Source organism: Moschus berezovskii, chromosome 17, assembly GCF_049115385.1.
Source record: "Moschus berezovskii isolate FMDL1 chromosome 17, NW_MosBer_1.0, whole genome shotgun sequence".
Lineage (NCBI taxonomy): Eukaryota > Metazoa > Chordata > Mammalia > Artiodactyla > Moschidae > Moschus > Moschus berezovskii.
In genome coordinates, this window is record NC_142476.1 from 30720950 (window position 1) to 30738572 (window position 17623).

General features: G+C 49.8%; 1 protein-coding gene across 1 annotated transcript in view; it reads right to left on the reverse strand.

Moving 5' to 3' along the window:
* LHX4 (LIM homeobox 4) overlaps positions 1 to 11033 on the reverse strand; it is a 43022-nt gene extending 31989 nt beyond the window's left edge. The window contains exon 1 of the mRNA XM_055418800.2: positions 10922 to 11033. Coding sequence (XP_055274775.1) covers positions 10922 to 10997 — 76 coding nt within the window. The 5' untranslated portion in view covers positions 10998 to 11033. The remainder of the gene's footprint in view (positions 1 to 10921) is intronic.
* Positions 11034 to 17623: the final 6590 nt, after the last annotated feature.

The window sequence follows — 17623 nt, forward strand, 5'->3', positions numbered from 1 at the left end:
ACCAAAACACTCAAAACTCTCCTTCATCCCTCTTGTTCTAAAGCATCTGGAAAATGTACAACCCTTTCTAATCAACATAATCCCAGAGTATGAACAGCAGTTAATGCAACATTACAAGATTCAGTCTTTTTGGAATAAAGAAATCTGTCAGACTCTTTCCTCCATAGAATGAGAGCAAATTTGCCAGACCTTGGTCCCCCTCCTCATATGTGAATGCTGAGAGTAGGGTGTTTGGGACCACAAACTGCCTGACCTTTTGCTCTAATGTATCCAGGTAAGAGTAGATTGAGTTCAAATTAACATTTGAGGCTTCTCCTATTTTTCTAATGCCCAATGGTGAAGTGACTATTTCTTGTTTGGTAAAAAATAACTAAAAACCCTTTGCCTATAGCTGGAACCTACTTCTTCATCAAGGAAGCTTATAAGCTTTCATAAAAGCCACAACGTGATGTTCAGCCCTCAAATCACCTGAAGTGCCATAGGGGGGGCACATGGGGTTTATTTTTCAGAGTGGCCCATCAGACAATGGATTCTCTTTTAAATCCCCAAATTCCTCCATTTGTGGAGTTTCAGAAAGGTGGGAAGTGGAAGAGATCAAAGGTCTAATACGGTCTGCAGCAGATCAAATTGCCCACACCCCTCTGGTGAAGTATAGTAAGTACTGTGTATTTTTATTCCCCACTCACGTTTCTTCATTTCCAAGAAACTGCTCTCAAGGAACCTGGGGCCACCAAGAAACATTTCAGAGATCGTTTGTGTTTGTTTAATCGATTTTAATTCTTTGAAAAATTGTGCTTTCTATCTCTTTGGTCACAGAAGATCAACAAGGTGAGGAAAAACCATTTTTTTCCACTAAGGAAACTAAAATGAGAACCAAAACACTTGACAAGGATTTCTAAAGTGTATTTGAGAAAGTATCTTTCTGGGAAAATGATTTAGAATTTCAGATATTTCTGTTGGACCCATAATGCTGGTGAATACTTTAATACTTTAAAGACAGGTATTTTGTACTGGTTGGAATAATGTTTGTTTAACCACAGTCTCTGAACAGATTAGTATTCTGTAAAATTTGGACCTTTATGGGCCACTTTTGAATCCTGCAAGACATTGCTTTATCACTGCCTTTTGGACAATAAAATTCTTTTTGTTTCACAAACCATTTGACTTGACAGCCTTATGCCCCGGAAAAGGTTTTCCTTGCTTCTTTCTGGATAGGGAGGCGGTCCCTGGGACCTGCTTCCAGGGTTTCTTTCCTGTTTGGAGATCCCTCCAATGCTCTCTACTGTCTTGGCCATCCTCTCGGGAAACTCAGGAGCCCTCCAGCCTGTTAAGGGCAACTCCACCCCCAGAACAGGAACTGTGATCATGATCATGGTTTTTAAGTTTGCCCACACTATGAATTTTGTCAAGAACTTGCAAATCTGCAAGCTCATTTACTCTTCCTTGAGATCTTGAGAAAAGTGAACCTCTACATTTAAAAGGGTTTCCCTAAGGGTACACAATTGGGGAGCAAACCAGGGCTAGAATCTTCTTGTTCTCTGTGATAGATTCCGAGACTGATTGAAGACCAAGGCTTCCAACAATGCTCATCAAAGTCGCCTCTGTCTGGAGGGTTTCACCTCAAATCCTTTTGCTGGTAAGTAATTTTTGTTTTGAACTCTGTCTTAAATAATATTTGGCTACTGTATGTTTCCCAAAATACTTAATTTTCTTTTCTTTTCTTTTACTGACTACAAACTGAAAGGAGAAAAGCCAAATGGGGCTTTAAGGAAACACATATATAATTGAAATATTATGCAAATGTTTTTCTTGGAATTCCCCATTCCTTCCCAACATAGAAGAGGGAGAAAACAACACTTAATGGCAGACAATGTTGCTCTGTTACCTAAAGTTCTTTAAGAAAGAAAGAAGGAAGGAGGTTTTAAAAAGGCAGGTTGGGGAAATATTCTCAGGGGGGCTTATTCTGTTCATCTGGGAATGATTAATACTGAAGTGTTGCTAACATAAGGCCACAGGACATAGCAAGTATGGTATCAGGCCTGCCTAAATGCAAACCTAAGTTCTAGAATATCCAAGTCTAAGAATTATAACACAGGTACAGTTAAATTAATTAAAAGTTCTGTTATTCAATACATATTTCTTAAATAAAACTTTCCAATTCAAAGTCGCTGCCATCCCTACTGACAATAAAACCTTGTTTCCTGGTCCTAACTCCCCTTTTCAAATCACCTGATAAATGTGGCCAAAGGAACAGACGACTGAGACACGGGATGCAGCTTATGGGACAAATCATAACTAGACGTGTCTGTTTTCTCCCCTCTCCTGGCTCTTTCTTTTTTCCCTATTAAAGACAATTCACTTTTATTGAACAGTTTAGAGCTTACATATTTGTATGTTTCCTTATTCTATGGCAATAAGGAGTTCATGATTCTCAGCAAGAATACAGAAATGGTTTGCCAGACACGACTGAGCGACTGACTGAACTTAGAGCATCCTTATTTATATGTTCCCTTATTCTAAACCAAAGTATCTTGAAGAGACCAAGCATAATTTTCAAAAATGTTTTTATAAACTTCTCTTAATAACCTAGTAAGAATAATCTTAAACAGCACAGTAGAAGCACAAAATTCCAATATTGGTTCTTTAAAATTTAAGAATTAAAAGTTTATTGAACATTGTGTTATTATGTGATGACAGCATTGTCTATAATGATCTGGGCCAGCCACAAAAATATTGAGAGAAGTAAAAAACAAAACAAAACCTGGCATCACATTTAAGGTAAATTATATTCTCTAATATAATCCTATTTGCTTATGTACTTTAAAAATACAGCAACCTACACATCTTATCTAATTTCTAGTTTGTCTTAATAAATGACTAACAACTAGAAAAGAGTCAGAGAATCAGAAATGATCACACCTAACATTGTCTTCTCCCTCTGTTCTTCTCTAGAATCCTTTCCACCACGGGTCCTATTTGTTTCATTTGGTGGTTTGAGGTCCCTTTGGAAATCTCTTTGTTCTTCTGCTTAGCTCAAAAATAGTAACCTCTTCGATGGAAAATCAAATTCAAAAGTAGCCTTGAGACAATTTTGATGTTACCATTTAAGGCTGAATCTGGAGAACCATTTAATAGAAGGCATCCCATAGTAAATAAAATAAGAAATGTAGATATATATTTGCAGGTGTAGAATTATCTCCTAGGTTATACATTGACACAGAATTAGTCATCTTCAGTTGAGTATTGACTATTCTTAATAATTGCAAATAAAACCGAAAAATCACATTAAACGAATCCATGACAGCCTATGGAACTGCCACAGATATCTATTTCCATTCCATTCTTCATGTTTAATCATTGCTGAATCTCCACAATGGATTTTTCTGATGTCTCATTCTACGGCAATATTCCATATGTTTGGCAACTGCTCCCTCATAAGAAGAAACTTTCAATTAATTTGGCTGCAAGTTTTGTCTCTATTAAGCTGTTCCCAGAACCAATCCCTTAACCCCCAAACATTATAATTAAAGCCAATTATACTTTAAAGGCATTTGAGGGTGAGATACCACGGTAAAACATCTGTGACTAGACCCAGATCGGCAGGGGGAAGGGGAGTGGGGCTCAGAGAAAAGAAATCCGCCAAAAACCAACAGGAGTTACTAGCTGCCTCCCAAGACAATTTTTTCAACCCGCCACTAACCCAAAGTACATTTTCCAAGGAAGAATCCATTTCAATTTTGCCAGTTAAACCTGTCCTCCTACCCCCAGCTGCAGCGCCTCAAAGTGGCCCATTTGTGCTCCATTTTGATGGAGGTTCCTATAAAATTGAGACAAAAACGTAAAGACCTCATAGAAGGCATGTGAGTTTTTCTTCCTACCACAAACAACAGCAGCCCCGCTCCGGGACCACTTCTGTTCCAGACCCAGAAATTGCTCTTCCCTCCCAAGCCTCCTGGAAACTGCCTGAGAGATGGATAGATCTACCTCCCCACAGGCTGCTGGGTACTCAAGCCCTGATGAGACCCCGCTGGTCAGAAACCCTGTGCAAACCCATGCTCCTCCCGCAAGGATCTCACAAAAGAAGGAAGGAACGGACTGAGGAAGGAGGGGAGAAAGGAAAAAGAGAGACGGCCAAGGAAGACGGACACTCAAGCCACGACGACCTTTTCCTAAAAGTGGGAGACCCTGTTGGCTCACACCTGCGTCACGGGCATTGTTCACACTCGTTCCAGAAAGGCAGGAAAGGCAGAAAACCATTACAAAATGAACCCCCTGCACACACCATCCATCTCCAAACTCAGCCATCTATACAGTAAGGTATCTGGTGCGCCACAGCAAATGGCTGTTTCAGTCTGTCTCCAGCCCTGGGTTTCCCAAAGTGGGTAAGATTACTCCCTTTGGCTGGCTGCTCAGCAGCTAAACTGTTTCCAAGTCTCTATGCATTCCAAAGCTTCTCAGCCCCGATCCTGATCTATTTCCCTGATTGAAAGAAATGTCACAAGGTCCCTCCATCCAACTCCACCCACCTCCCCCCTCCACAACTCCTTAATTAGGAGAAGACTAGTTTCCCTGAGAAACCCACAAGATACCCACATACAGACTAAACCAAGAGGCTCAAAGGAGACCTCTCAACAATGTGATAGAAAGGTGACTGCCTGTTAACTAATTTCCCATCCCTGGATGACTGCAGGTGTGGCCGTCTCCCTCCCCTTCCACTGCAGCCCTCCCAGCACCTGGGTCTCCCTGGGTTCGGTCTGCTAATGCGGAGCTAAAGTAATCACTAATTGACTGGAGCACAGAGAGAAAGGACTCTAAAACCCGAGGCAAAAGGGAAGTGTTAGGACAATGGAAATATTTAGGACTTGAGGCTGTCTACACCTGGTCAGCGGGGTCATCAGGTCACTGTTCAAAATCCAAGACGCTCCCGTGGGCTGTGTTCTGTCTACTCAATGGAAAGCCATTGCTACGCCGGTTTCCCGCCTGCTTCGACCCCCCCACCCCACGCCACCATACCCCACCCCACCCCACCCGACCCCACCTCACCTCCAGGAGGACTGGATTTTGAAAAATCGACCCTGGTATTTGGTCGCGTCGGTTGACTCCTAGACGTCTTGAAGACTCACGCAGCTCTAATCCCCAGAGCGTTCAGCCTACATTCTTGCCTTAACCCCACTTTATTTTTGGCGTGTCGGGAGGGAGGTACACCTCGCTTTGGTATTCCTTCATTTAACTTCCTGCCGCTCCTGGTTTCATCTCGCCCGGGCTTTGCTAGTAACTCTTCTTCCTGACTAGTTTCATCCTTCAGATTCCTTTAAAAGACTTTCACCCTGCCTTCTAAAAAAAAAAAAAAAAAATCCCATCCTTGATGAAGCCAACCTCTGAGCCCCAAAGGGTGAATGAAGCCTGTGCTGAGTCCCAGCCGCGCCTTCCTCTGTAGGACAGTGGGAACCACCCGCGGCCCGCTCCATTTCCTTCCCGGGCGCACAGTATTACTAAGTCCCTCTCCAGGTCGAATTTAATTTACAACAGCCGTCCAGGTACAGACCTCGGCTCTCTTGAGCCTGCCACGTTTCAAGCGCTCCTCCAGGTCCGCTAAGCGCGGGGAGCAGGGCCAGGAGCCCAGAGAGGAACGCGGGAAGGGGGCGCGCGGCGCAGGGACCCGCCGGCTGCCTCCAGGTTCTGTGCTGGAGGATCCGCTCCCAAAATGTGAGAATCGCTTTCTAAGGGTTAAAAATTCACGGAAAAACTTGTGCCGCCCGCGTGGGGGGTGTGGTGAGGTGGCGTTAACATGTTTTCCCAAATTCTTGGTGCGAAATGGGTAGGCGGCAGAAGAGGGTTTATAGTTCCCGCGCTCCGTCCGCGCTCCCGGCGAGAAAAGTCTGCCCGGCTCCTAACAAGGAGCAAACTGGTTCCAGGCTTGGCCAATCCCAGTCTAATGGGGATAATAAACTAGGAGGAGGAAGGTGGGCTGGCAAGGTGGACGGAGGGAAAGGGCCAAGGCGCAGAAATGCCGAATGCGCCCCACTTTTGCCCCCTTCGCAGCTGCGCCCTCCACGTGGAGCGGGCGGACGCGGGGCAGGCGAAGCTGGCTCCCCGGGAAGGGCCGCCCTGTCCGCACCTGCCCCCCAGGCGAGCCCTCAAAAACGCAGGGCACGCGGCGGGCTCGCTCCGGACGGTGCGCCGCCCGCAGGTGAGAGGCAAACGCTTTTGGAAGCAATTCATCTTCGGTTCCCCCGGGCCACCCAGGCCGGCGCCTACCCTGGGGGCAGAGGCGCTCTGCCCCGGTGGCGGCGAGGTCACCCAGGTCGCGCTCCCAGACCCGAGGACGCCGCTCCCGCCTGGCCCCTCCTGGCTCTGCTTTTCCGCGAGGATGGATCGCGGCAAAGCGAGGGAAGCACTCGAGTTAGATCCTGCCTCCTCTTCTCAGCCCGGATTTCTCTTCTCCCCTGGACGCGGACATGGGGCCGCTCAGTGCAGACCTTCGCGCCTCGCTCGCCCCACTAGCCTGCTCTCTGTCTGGGTTAAATCGTTAATTCATCTCCCTGAGCGCCCCGAGACTGCGGCTTCCCAGTCGGGCTCCCCTCCGCCCTCTCCGATGTAGGCATGGGAACCGAGGAGGCCCGAGAAGCGAGCCCCTCGGGCGCCACGGCACCCCGCCGCCCCGAACGAGGCACGGCCGCGCTCACCCAGGTTTCTCCAAATTCTCTCTGGCCGGTGCGCAGCTCGGGCCGGACGGTGGGACAGGATCCTCGCGGAGGGAGGGCCCAAATCCCCAACCGGCGAGGCCCAAATCTGCCAGCGGGACCAACCAGTCTGACCTGTAAAAGTTGGCCCGCGCCGGACTATATTTTTATGACGCAGGGAAAGAGGTTTGCGGTGTTGGGGGCTGCTGTTTGAATACCTGCATCGGCATCTGATGAAATATCAATTTCTCTGTAATATATATATATATATATATATATATATATATTTTAACCTCCCTTGAAACCACGAAAAAGGCAGGAATGGGAAGAGCAAATCGCTGTTCCAGAGTTGAAGAGAACTCCCTGCCGGGAAAATGCGTTTACTCCACCCTTAAGACATAGCCTGCAAGAGTTTAAGGTTGGGGGCAAGGAGTCGGACCCGACCAGGACAGGGAGAATTCACCCCACGCAGGAGCACCCGGAAGGGAAGAAGGCCAGTGAGGCGTCCTGAGACGTCCTTTGCCCAGATCGTACCAAATACAAAACCAAACACTCTTGCCCACAGCTTCGGGGTTCACGAGAGTGGCAAGATAGATTTTCTTAGGACACAAGTAAGAGGTGGGTGACCTCCGCCCGGGGCCTGCTTCCCGTTCACCACCCCCAGTCTGGACCGGGCTAATCAGTCTTTCCTGCCGCGGGATCCGGCCAACATTCTCGGATGTCCGTTTTCCTTTCCTCGGTGCCCCGGGAGACTACTTGTGAGATGGGCCAAAACCGAAGGCAAGGGGCCGATAAAACGCCCCCCACCCCCGCCGTGTCCCTCGTTGTTCCTAAAAGTCTTGGCCAGCAAGAGGGGCCAGCAGGGCTGGAACCGCTGGATTCGGGGAGAAGTGAGGTTCGGAGGAGGCTAAGAAGTCACTGCACCCAGCGCTGCGCAGGGTCAGGCGCTGTGGGGACTCCGACCTTGGCAGCCCTGAGGGACCACCCAGACAAAGCCAGACTGTGCTGGGAACAAGAGAAACCAGCTACCCTAAACTGTGGGCCAAGTGGCTGGGACCCATCAGCTTAGGACAAGGTCCTTTACTGAACCCGTCCGCCGGCACCCACAAAGCAACGAACTCGCCCGGTGCTGGATGTGACCCTGAGGGTGTCGCCTCCTGCACATAGAGTATTCCCCACACCCAGAGCAAGGAGCCAGGGCTTGAGTTCCTTAGAAAACACTGACCTGAGGCGGGAGGGGGCGCTGCCCAGGCAACCAGTCCAAGCTTTAAGGGGGGAGGGGTGTTTTATGTCTCTACCCTAAGTTGCTCTTGGATTGCTCCCAGCCTCCTCCTTCCAGATTCTTCCAAGCTTCTTGCTCAGGCCTATGCCCCTCAAAGGGATGAAGAAAGCCAAGAAAGCCTGTGCCCAGCGCACCCTCATCGGGTGACCCAGGGGCTGTGGGAGCGAGGCCGGGACCTGCTCTGCAACCTCCAAGTGGTGAAGCAGGGGGACAGGGAGTGCCATAGACCAGGCCACCCAGGAGCAAGAAGTGTGTGTGTGTTGGGGGGAGGTTGGGGGGGTATGGGAGCGGATAGTGTGTAAGGAAGAGGGCCGCCAAGAGAGAGAAATGATTATATAACTTGGTAATGATTTCCTGAAGGGAATGCGCTAAACCATCCCCTCAAAGCAGAAGACCAAACTGGATTCCAACCACTGTAATGCCCTAGAGGCCAGGGCACCAGAGGCATTGAGGTGGGGGGACCTCTAGACCTGGGCTCCATCTGTGGTGGCTCAGGGTGAAGAAGCAGAAGGTGGCTGTGGTGGAGGGATGGGTAAGCCTTCCAGCTGGTGGGTTGGAGGGACCCAGGCTGTTGGAGAGCTTTTCTATTCTCTGCTCCCCATCCCCACGCCAGGTTTAAACACCCACATCCCAGGATTACCTCTCTCCCTCCCTGAGGCCCAAGGACATGTCCACTTCTACATGGAATTCTTAGGCTACTGGGTCCTACATCCCAAGAAAGAGAATGGTTGGGTATATATACCACAGGCCAGCCTCCCTCCTCCCCTCCACCCCCAGTTCCCAGCACCAGCAGCTTAATAGCCAGAAGCCAGATCTGCTGCAGTGGGTGAGGGAACAATCCACACACATCCCCAAAAGAAAAAAAAAAAAAAACTGATCCCAATCCCCAAGGGGATTGGTGCCCTCAATTTTGGCCAGTGCCACCTCTAACCCAGGCCACAGAACCAGGACAAGACAAAAGGAAGGACAGACCACCCCCTCCTGGTTCAGCCTTGCCTCGCTGGACCACCCTGGAATGAGAGTCCCCTTCTCTACCTCCTTAAGTTTTCCACACTTCAAACCCAGACGCTGAGCCCTGGCAAACTGTAGCTCTGAGGGTGAGTTCTAGGCATTTTAGGAAATCGAATTCCTGATGATGGAATCAAAGTTGTCTCTGAGAAAGAAAAACAAAAAGTGAGACCATCTGAGAGTGTGTGCGAGGCATCCAAAGAAAGGCTGTCAGAGCAAAACCCACTGTGTTATGTTGCAGTCCTAACACAGGCCACCTATGGACCACCGCTATTAAATCACAGCTGTACCCGGCCAAAGGACCCGAGAAACACACACCGTCGTCCACTCTCACACTCCCCTACCAAGTAGGTACCTCACTTGCACAGAGTGACAATCAGCTTAAGCCGGAGCACATTTGACACGGTTTGTGAGTGTGTGTGCGAGGGGGCTGACAACCCCCTCCCTCCCCGCCCTTGATGGATGAGGGGAGCAAGAAGTCAGTGAGCCCCCAACACCTTCTACAGACACATCTTAGCAGTAAACTCCCGAAGGCACAGCGCAGACTTAGAATTGTCAAAAATTGACCGAAAAAGACACAAAAGATAACTGTAGGATAGTCAAGGAACAACCTAAATAGATTTGCGTGAAGCTATCCTTTTCTAGTCTCTTCTCACAAACTTCTTAGGAAGTCGCGGAGTCGGGGCACACTCGCCAGCCTACCTTTGAGGTATTGCTGGGGCAGAAACCTTGTCATGGAGAGCCGGGGCGCAGGAGGGCGCGCTCGTGCACCCTAGTTCGTAGGTAGGTACCATCCGTGGATGAGCCGGCCCTTACTTAAACCTCAAGGATGTAGCTACCGCTCCACGGAAGAAGTCGCAGGCGGAAACCCCTCGGCGAGTAGCGGGAGGAAGCCCTTCTTTTCTCTACCATGCCCAGGGGCGTTCCGCGGAACCTGAGAGCCGGCGGGGCAGGGCTCGCGCGGCGCCCGCCACGCGCGCGCGACGCCACGGGACCTGCTCTGGCCTCTGCACAGATTTTCCACCGAAGACTCACCCTTCGCGAGTGAGGGACAGAAACAGATTCCCACCTGGAAAATCCCTGCGCGCGCGCACACACACGTACTCACACACATACCTGAAGATAAACAGGCTCTGAGCTCCGGCCACCTTCCTAATTTCGGGCGCAGGAAAGACAAGCGAGCGGGCGAGCAAAACGCCCTGACGCTCTAATCTCTTCCCTTCCGGTCCAAGCCATCCCGAAACCTGCCCTCTCGTGCGCCAAGGATGTACCCCGAGTTCAGAACTTCGTCCTGATGCTCCCCCTCCCTTCATTCCTCGGCTTGCTAGAATATGGCGAGTGGATTTCCTCACTGGGAGCTGGCAGTCCCCGGCGGCGCAGGCGGCGGGCGCTGCGGGCAGCAGTGGCTGGGGACGCACCAGGCGCGCACGCCCTGCGCGCGGGGACAGAGTGGGCCTGGGCTTCTGTGCCGCCAGCCCCGGGGGCGGGGGACGCGCTCTCCAACTTTCCGCCAGCTGGGGTGAAGTTGCAGTAGCGGTACTGCGAGCTTTGACTGCAGCCCTCCCCGCCCCCCCGGGGAGTGATTTGGGGGAACCACCCCAGGGCTCTAGCCTGGCTTGCAGCCTGTTCCCCTGGCGTCCCCAAACAGCACTCTCCCCAACGCTCCTAGAAAAGCCACGGGATGGGGATGCGGGTTTTGGTATCCCTCGGTTCGCCTCAAGCACCATCCCGGAGGCGTTCACTTTCGGCCCCCAAAGCCAAGGGCCAGGCCCTTCACATGCACTCTGCCCCTGCCCTGTGACCACCTCTGCGCCCCGGCCGTCGGCCCCTCACCCCGCCCGTCCCCTCCGGTCCAGGCTACGCGCAGCGTCCGGCCCGCCCCAAACCGGCCCAAGCTGCTGGCTGTCTGGCTACCAAATTAAATCAGCGAGAAAGGGGGGTGTCTTACGTTGCATCGGCACACCAAGCATCTCCGGGAGCCCCTTGACAGCCCCCTCCGCGGGGACAGCTGCGCTCTGCATCATCTCCGAGCGAGAGCCAGCGAGTCGCAGTCTACGGAGATCTCTCGCTCAAGCTGGATTCAGAAATTGGAAAATAATAATAATAAAAAAAACCCACCCAACCAGACCGCCGAAGTCACGGTGGAAGCGGACCCTCCGCTTCTCCAGCAGGATTCCACAGGCTGCCTGGCCCCCTCCCCCTGCCAGTCCCCGGTCTGTTTCAAATCCCTTTGATCTCCCTCTCCCGGGTTGGTGCACATCCCGGGTTGAGCCGATGTTGCTGCAGCTCTGGCTTTTTTTTTTCCCCTCCTCCCTCCCCCGCCCGCTTCCCTCCCCCTCCCCCTCCACCCTTGGCGTGCCGGCCGCCGGGGAGGCCGCGGTCACCCAGGCATTTTGATTCATTCACACTGCAGGAACGGGCGTGACGTCGCTTTCTGCAGGCAGGCCCGCCCTTCAGCCAAGCCCCCCACCGGGCAGCAAGTGGCGGACCCAGGCCGGAGTGGGGGTCCCAGCGCCCCGAGGGAGGCCTGCCGGGCAGGAGGGCGGGACCGCATGGAGCGGGGCGGGGCCTCACGGGCCTTCCCCCACCCGCTGCCCGCGGTGCGCGCTCGCGCCCCGGGTATAAATACTGCGGCTAGCTCGGCCGCGGCAGCAGGTGTCCCGGACGGCGGTGTCCGGGCCTTCGAGGGTTCCGTGGGTTCCGCCGGGGGTTCCCGGCCCCAGCGAGCGGCTCGTGTCCTCTCCGCTCGTCCGTTCGAACCAAAGGGCGGGCAGGCGCTTCGGAGGCCGGGCCGCTCGGCGGGGTCTTCCCGTCGCGCGCTCTCGGTCCCGGGCTTCTCCCGGCCTGATGATCGAGCGCGCTCCGTAACTAGATGACTCCATCCTCCTCGTCCTCGGCCTCCTCCTCTTCTCCTCCGGCCAACTCCTTTCCCGCCGGCGCTTCCCAGCCCTTGCTGTCTCTCCCTCGCGTCTGGCTGAGGCCGGGCCAGGGACAGCCCGTACTCAGCCCGGAGCGCGCGAGTCACGCAGCGGGCGGCGGCCGGTGGTGGAGGGCCGCCAGGGGCTGCGCGCGGAGGGAGCGGGGCGCGGGCCCCCGGGTGCGCGCCCCCGCACACCGCGGCCTGCGGCTCCCAGTGGACTCTTCGGTCCTCCTCCGCCCCGTCCCGGCCGCTCTGCCTGCGTCCGACCCGCTCGTGCCTTCGAGACCGCCCTGCCTCACCCGCTGCTACCGCGGGTGTTTTGAACAATTCCCCACCTCGTGCGTGAGGGGCGGCAGCGCGCACACCCACCGCCGGGGCTAACGAGCGAAGGCGCGCGTGTTGCTCATGGTATTTACAAGACGCACACAAACACCAGTTCTCCGGGCGAGGTCCTGGAGGAAATAAAACAGAAGGCCCATCGATGGGACGGGTCTCCGCCGAGTGCTTCATCAGATTCTCGACGCCGCCTGACTGCAGGCGGGAGAAGCCCATCCCCCTGCAATAGGACCCTCTCCGGATCCTAGGATCCTATCCTAGTAGGCGACTCTCCGGATCCAAGCCCTCGCAACACCGCCACCCTGAATTTCGTTCCGGAGACGTAGACAGATGTGTGATCCCAGCTTAGTGGGGTCTGGCTCGGGTGGAAAGGGGAACTGGGTGCTCTCCAACCATCCAGCCTTTTCTCCTGGCGTTGTTCACAAAGAGGGGATACCAGGACTGGTGAGGGACAAGTATGTCAGTGGGCGAGCATGGCATGGCTGTCAGCGCTTAGAATCTGTTTTCAATGAAGTCACAGTGACTTCTGTGTGTCCTGTTGCTGGGTTGGCATCGTCTCTTGCCCTGCCTACCCGCGAGGCAATTCCAGTGCCCAAGAAGTCAAGAACCAGGTGACATTTTCAGTGTTTACCAAAATGTTACGAAAACATTTTCTAGCAAACAATCACGGGGAAATGCCAGCCTCATTAAGAATCAAAGAAAAGCAAAACAAAACATCTTGTACATATACCTCTTTCTGTCTGTTCAGTGAAAAAGGGGGAGGAGGAATCGTAGAATTTACTGCTGTTGAAGGTGCGTGGAGACTGTTTCTCTCACAAACATTACTAATGTGTTTATAAGCTCTTAAATTCGTTTGAAAAGCAATTGGGCAATATGTATCAAGTCCATAAACTATTCATACTCCTTAGCTCATGTCATTCCACTTTTGAGTGTCTATTCTATGGAAATAATAAAATCTGAAAAAAGTTTCAGACAAGAAGATGCTTAAACAACCTAAATATTCAATAAAAGAAAAATGTTATACAATTATTGAAACTAATTATGAAACCTAGCAACATGGAAATGCTTGTGAAATACTAAAAGTTTTAAAAGCAGGATGCAATATTGTATGATTTTAAGTATGTAAAAATGTTAGTCAAAGATAAAAACAGTGGTAATCCCATTGTTGGCTAGGATATGGGGGGGATTAGAAAACAGTTTCCTGGTGGGTATGCAAAGAGGAACAATGTCTTCTGAGGGCATATTGGCAATATCTTTTATAGCCTAACAGTGTGATGGATTTGACTTCATCCATATAAAAGTTTGTCCACACAAAATAATCAGGAATAATATCTATAATGATATATGTTTATAACAGTTAAAGAGGATAACCTACGTATCCAACAATAGGGGATTATTAGAGTATATAAATGGAATATTATAGTCATTTGAAAATACAACAGGATATTTAATAATGTAGAAAAGTGTTCCAGATTTATTAGGAGGTGAGGGGAAAAGGACAATGTGAAGCAGTATGGACTTTAGGATAGTTTTTAAACAAGCATAGATAGAAATATATGCTAAAATACGAAAGTGGTTATCTGTACATTACAATTTATTTTCTTCTTTTTGCTCTTTTCAGTTTCCTCAATGAGCACATTATTTTATAAAGCAGAAAAAAAACTAATAGAAGTTGTTTTTCAAAAACTTTGGGGAAAAACTGGAAGAAAATATATCAGAATGCTATTCAGATGTGTATTATGGAAAAAAAGTATATTAGGGAGATGTGTTTTACGGAATTTTTTCTTTTCCAGATTTCCTGTAAAGTTGATATATGTTTTCAGTAATATTAGTGAAAGATAAAATATTTATATGCAGTGAAATGTGAAGTATATGTGTAATTACTTCTATGATTTAGTATTATATTTTTTAAATGCTCTCTGCAGCTCCTGCTCCCCTTGAATGAACCTGCCTGGGTTCTGCCCCCTTCTCACTGCATGTCATTAGCCTGTCACTGGATTTGGGGCAGCATTACTGTGGTGGGGACTCTCCTGTGCCCAGGGCTGGTTCAGGGGATGCCACTTTCAACTCTACCCAATGGCAGAAGAACCCTGGGAGACCCATTCTGCTGTCAGTTCTTGACTTGTGAGCAGCAGTTCTCCCAACATCCCTCTGTGTCCCCATAGGTACTCACAAAGCAGCTCCACCAATAAATACCCTTTTTGCATTCCTATACTTCTCTAGAGGTATTTGTTTCCTGGTATGAGCTGAATCCCGTTCCCAAGGTCTTCCACTAACACCTATATCTGCCAAGGTATTTCAGTTTCCTCCTGGGCCCTTACCTTTCCCATCTAATAATGAATCTCCAGTTTCATTATTAGATGAAAAAGCTTCCCTTAAGTGTATCTTTTAGTGCCTGCCACTACAGAAAGCAATAATAATAACATCAACATAATAACCTATGGTGGTAATAATAATAACAACAAATATTTACTGAAAGTGTAAAACTGTGCCCGGCACCAAGGTAAGAGCTTCTACCTGTGTAATTCAATCCATTAGTCACAACAATTTCATAAGTGGCATCGGAGGGTGAAAACACTGAGGATAATAGGCTAAGCTAATCTCCCCGCCCAACCCCCCACAGAATGGAAGAAGGACTAGTTCCCACAGAGAGCAGACAGTCTCTACTGGAATAGCCCAGGAAAACCATCAAGGTGTTTGGACTTAAACGTCTTGAGCTAACTCAGGGCTTTTCCCACCGAAGGCTGTCCACAGCTGGTAGGTGATGTCCCAGAAGCAATGGTCCTCAGAGCCTCCTCAGACCTGTGCCTTTTAGCTACACCCAGCAGGAGGGTGGGTACCAGCCACCACTCATGGCTGGTGGCCATGTGGCTTTCCCAGGTTTAAAGTTCTGTCAGGGCAGTTGGTCAATAGTCGGGAAGCGTATCCGGTACTTTCTGGACATTTATATATTACATTTCTGGGAACCAAACCCAACATGTCAGTAGATCCAATTCTGAGGGAAGACTCTCCAGAAACTCAATTTAAGAAAATGATTAAAGCTTGCATTTGTCTAGCACTTTACATTTTACAAAGTTTCTCCACATATTTTATCTCATTTGATCTTCATCATCATGCCAGGGCTTGGGTATGACTATCAGGAAACGGAGAAGTTAAGTGGTTTGCCTAAGGTCACACTGCTAATAAGTTACAGAGTCAACTGGAAATTAAATCCAGCCTTTGACTCCCAATCTGGTGCTCTTTCCACTGGGCATAGCAGACTTGTGTGTCTTCTAACCCCTGCATTTTAGGAACTTTACAGAGTGGGCGAGTTCACCCTCAGACGCCAGGAATCCTGAAGCCCCGTCTCTTTTCCCGCTGAGGGACAAATTCACTGCCTCTGCTCCTTGTCACCCCATCTCCAATCATCTCCTCCTTGTCCTTATTCCTCTCAAACCCTCTTTTATCATTTGCATTTCGAAACTGTTTCCTTAATTATTCTCCTGCTGTTGGAAACCTGCTCTCCCTGTCTCTGTGGCATCCTTTGATTTATCTCTGTCTGGATAACAGCTCCCCAATTCTCCCTGGGGAATTCAATTTTCATTCATTTTTCTGCTGGGCTAAATTGATATAGACCCTCTGCCCTGGTCCATATTACTCATCCCAGCAGAGAAAACCAGGGAGACCAACCCTTAGCCCAGCCCCTGGGGAGCCACTGTCTTGTTCAGGGAGCCACAAGGAGTTCTCCAATAAAAGGACAGGGGCCTTTGCTCTTCTCCATCTGTCCACCCAGTCCTCCCAGTCATTTGTCACAGGCCTCTTTTGTGAGCCCACCACTTTGTCATTTGTCTCTTTCTCTTCCCAGAATCTTCCAGGGATCTCTCCCCCCAGGGATGCTGATCAGTGTTGCTCATCTTAAACCTGCCCTGTGTCCTTGACACAGGAATTTAAGGGACATGGAAAAGAGATGGTCCTGTACTTGGACATCTAACTCTCAAAAATGAGATTATGAGTCAGTAAGTAGCTGAGAAACAGGATAAGTAAAGGGCACTGGGATCCTTAGAGGAAAAAGGAAATTGACAATAGCTAACACTCCTATCGGAGAAGGCAATGGCAAGCCACTCCAGTACTGTTGCCTAGAAAATCCCATGGATGGAGGAGCCTGCAGTCCGTGGGGTCGCTAAGGGTCGGACACGACTGAGCGACTTCACTTTCACACATTGGAGAAGGAAATGGCAACCCACTCCAGTGTTCTTGCCTGGAGAATCCCAGGGATGGGGGAGCCTGGTGGGCTTCCATCTATGGGGTCACACAGAGTCGGACACGACTGACGTGACTTAGCAGCAGCAGCAACGCTCCTATCACCAGCACTACTCTAAGTGTTCTGTATATGTTAACTCATTTAACCCTCACAAACCCACTGAGGCAGGAACTATTATTATCCCCATTTTACAGATGAGAAAACTGAGTCAGCACAGAGTGGTCAAGTGATGTGCCCAAGGTTGCACAGATAGTAAGCAGTGGGGCCAGGTTATGGTTGTCGGTAGTCTGTCTCTATTTCTGCCAGCACCATGAAGTAACTTTTATCTGAAGGCCCCTGGGCATAGCCTGGTGGTAGAACAGGATACATCATCGAGCAAGGCCAAGTCTTCTGAGATCCACTTGTGCAGCCATAATACCCCATGGCCTATGTGTATGGGGAGCAGGGGAATGAATTGAGGAATTTGGTTTCATTCTAATCTCAGAGTTTTTTTCTTTTTATTTCCTATAAAAAATCTAGGATATTTTAGATTATTTCTTAATTCATGCATTCACTAAATAGCCATTGAATGCCAGCTTCTTGCTGGGCCCTGGAAAACAATGACCCCGAGTGCCAAGTGCAAACAGATTACCTTGCTCCATGATTCTCAGCACACCTGTGGAATAGTGTCAGCTAAGTTCCCCAGGTGCATCTACCTTCCTTGTGCTGGAAGGGAGTCAGAGCCTGGGTTAGAAAACATTTGGGTCCTGGGCTCAAAATACCTGAATTCAAATCCCAACTGTGTACATCCTAACTCGGGTAACCTTTGGCAGGTCCCTTACTTTGCCTTCTCAGTGGATAAATAATGGCAGTACTCTCATCATAGATGGTCACCCGAAGCAACTAGGAAGCTGCATCATTATTGTGTCCCCTCTATAGTATTTTGCCTGTTTTACTTTTTCTTGTTTGGTGTTTATGGGAGAAACCAAGAGACAAGAAACTCTTTGGAATGCTTTCAAGTAAAGACTAGAACTTGGGAGCTCTTCTTTCCTGAAAATGTTAGTTGGGAGGGACGGACCCATGATCATGGGTTTTTGTTTTCTTTCCTCTTTGGAGGTGGAAACCTACTCTTACACAACAGTAGGTCACAAGCTGAGGTAAAGGTACCTAAATTA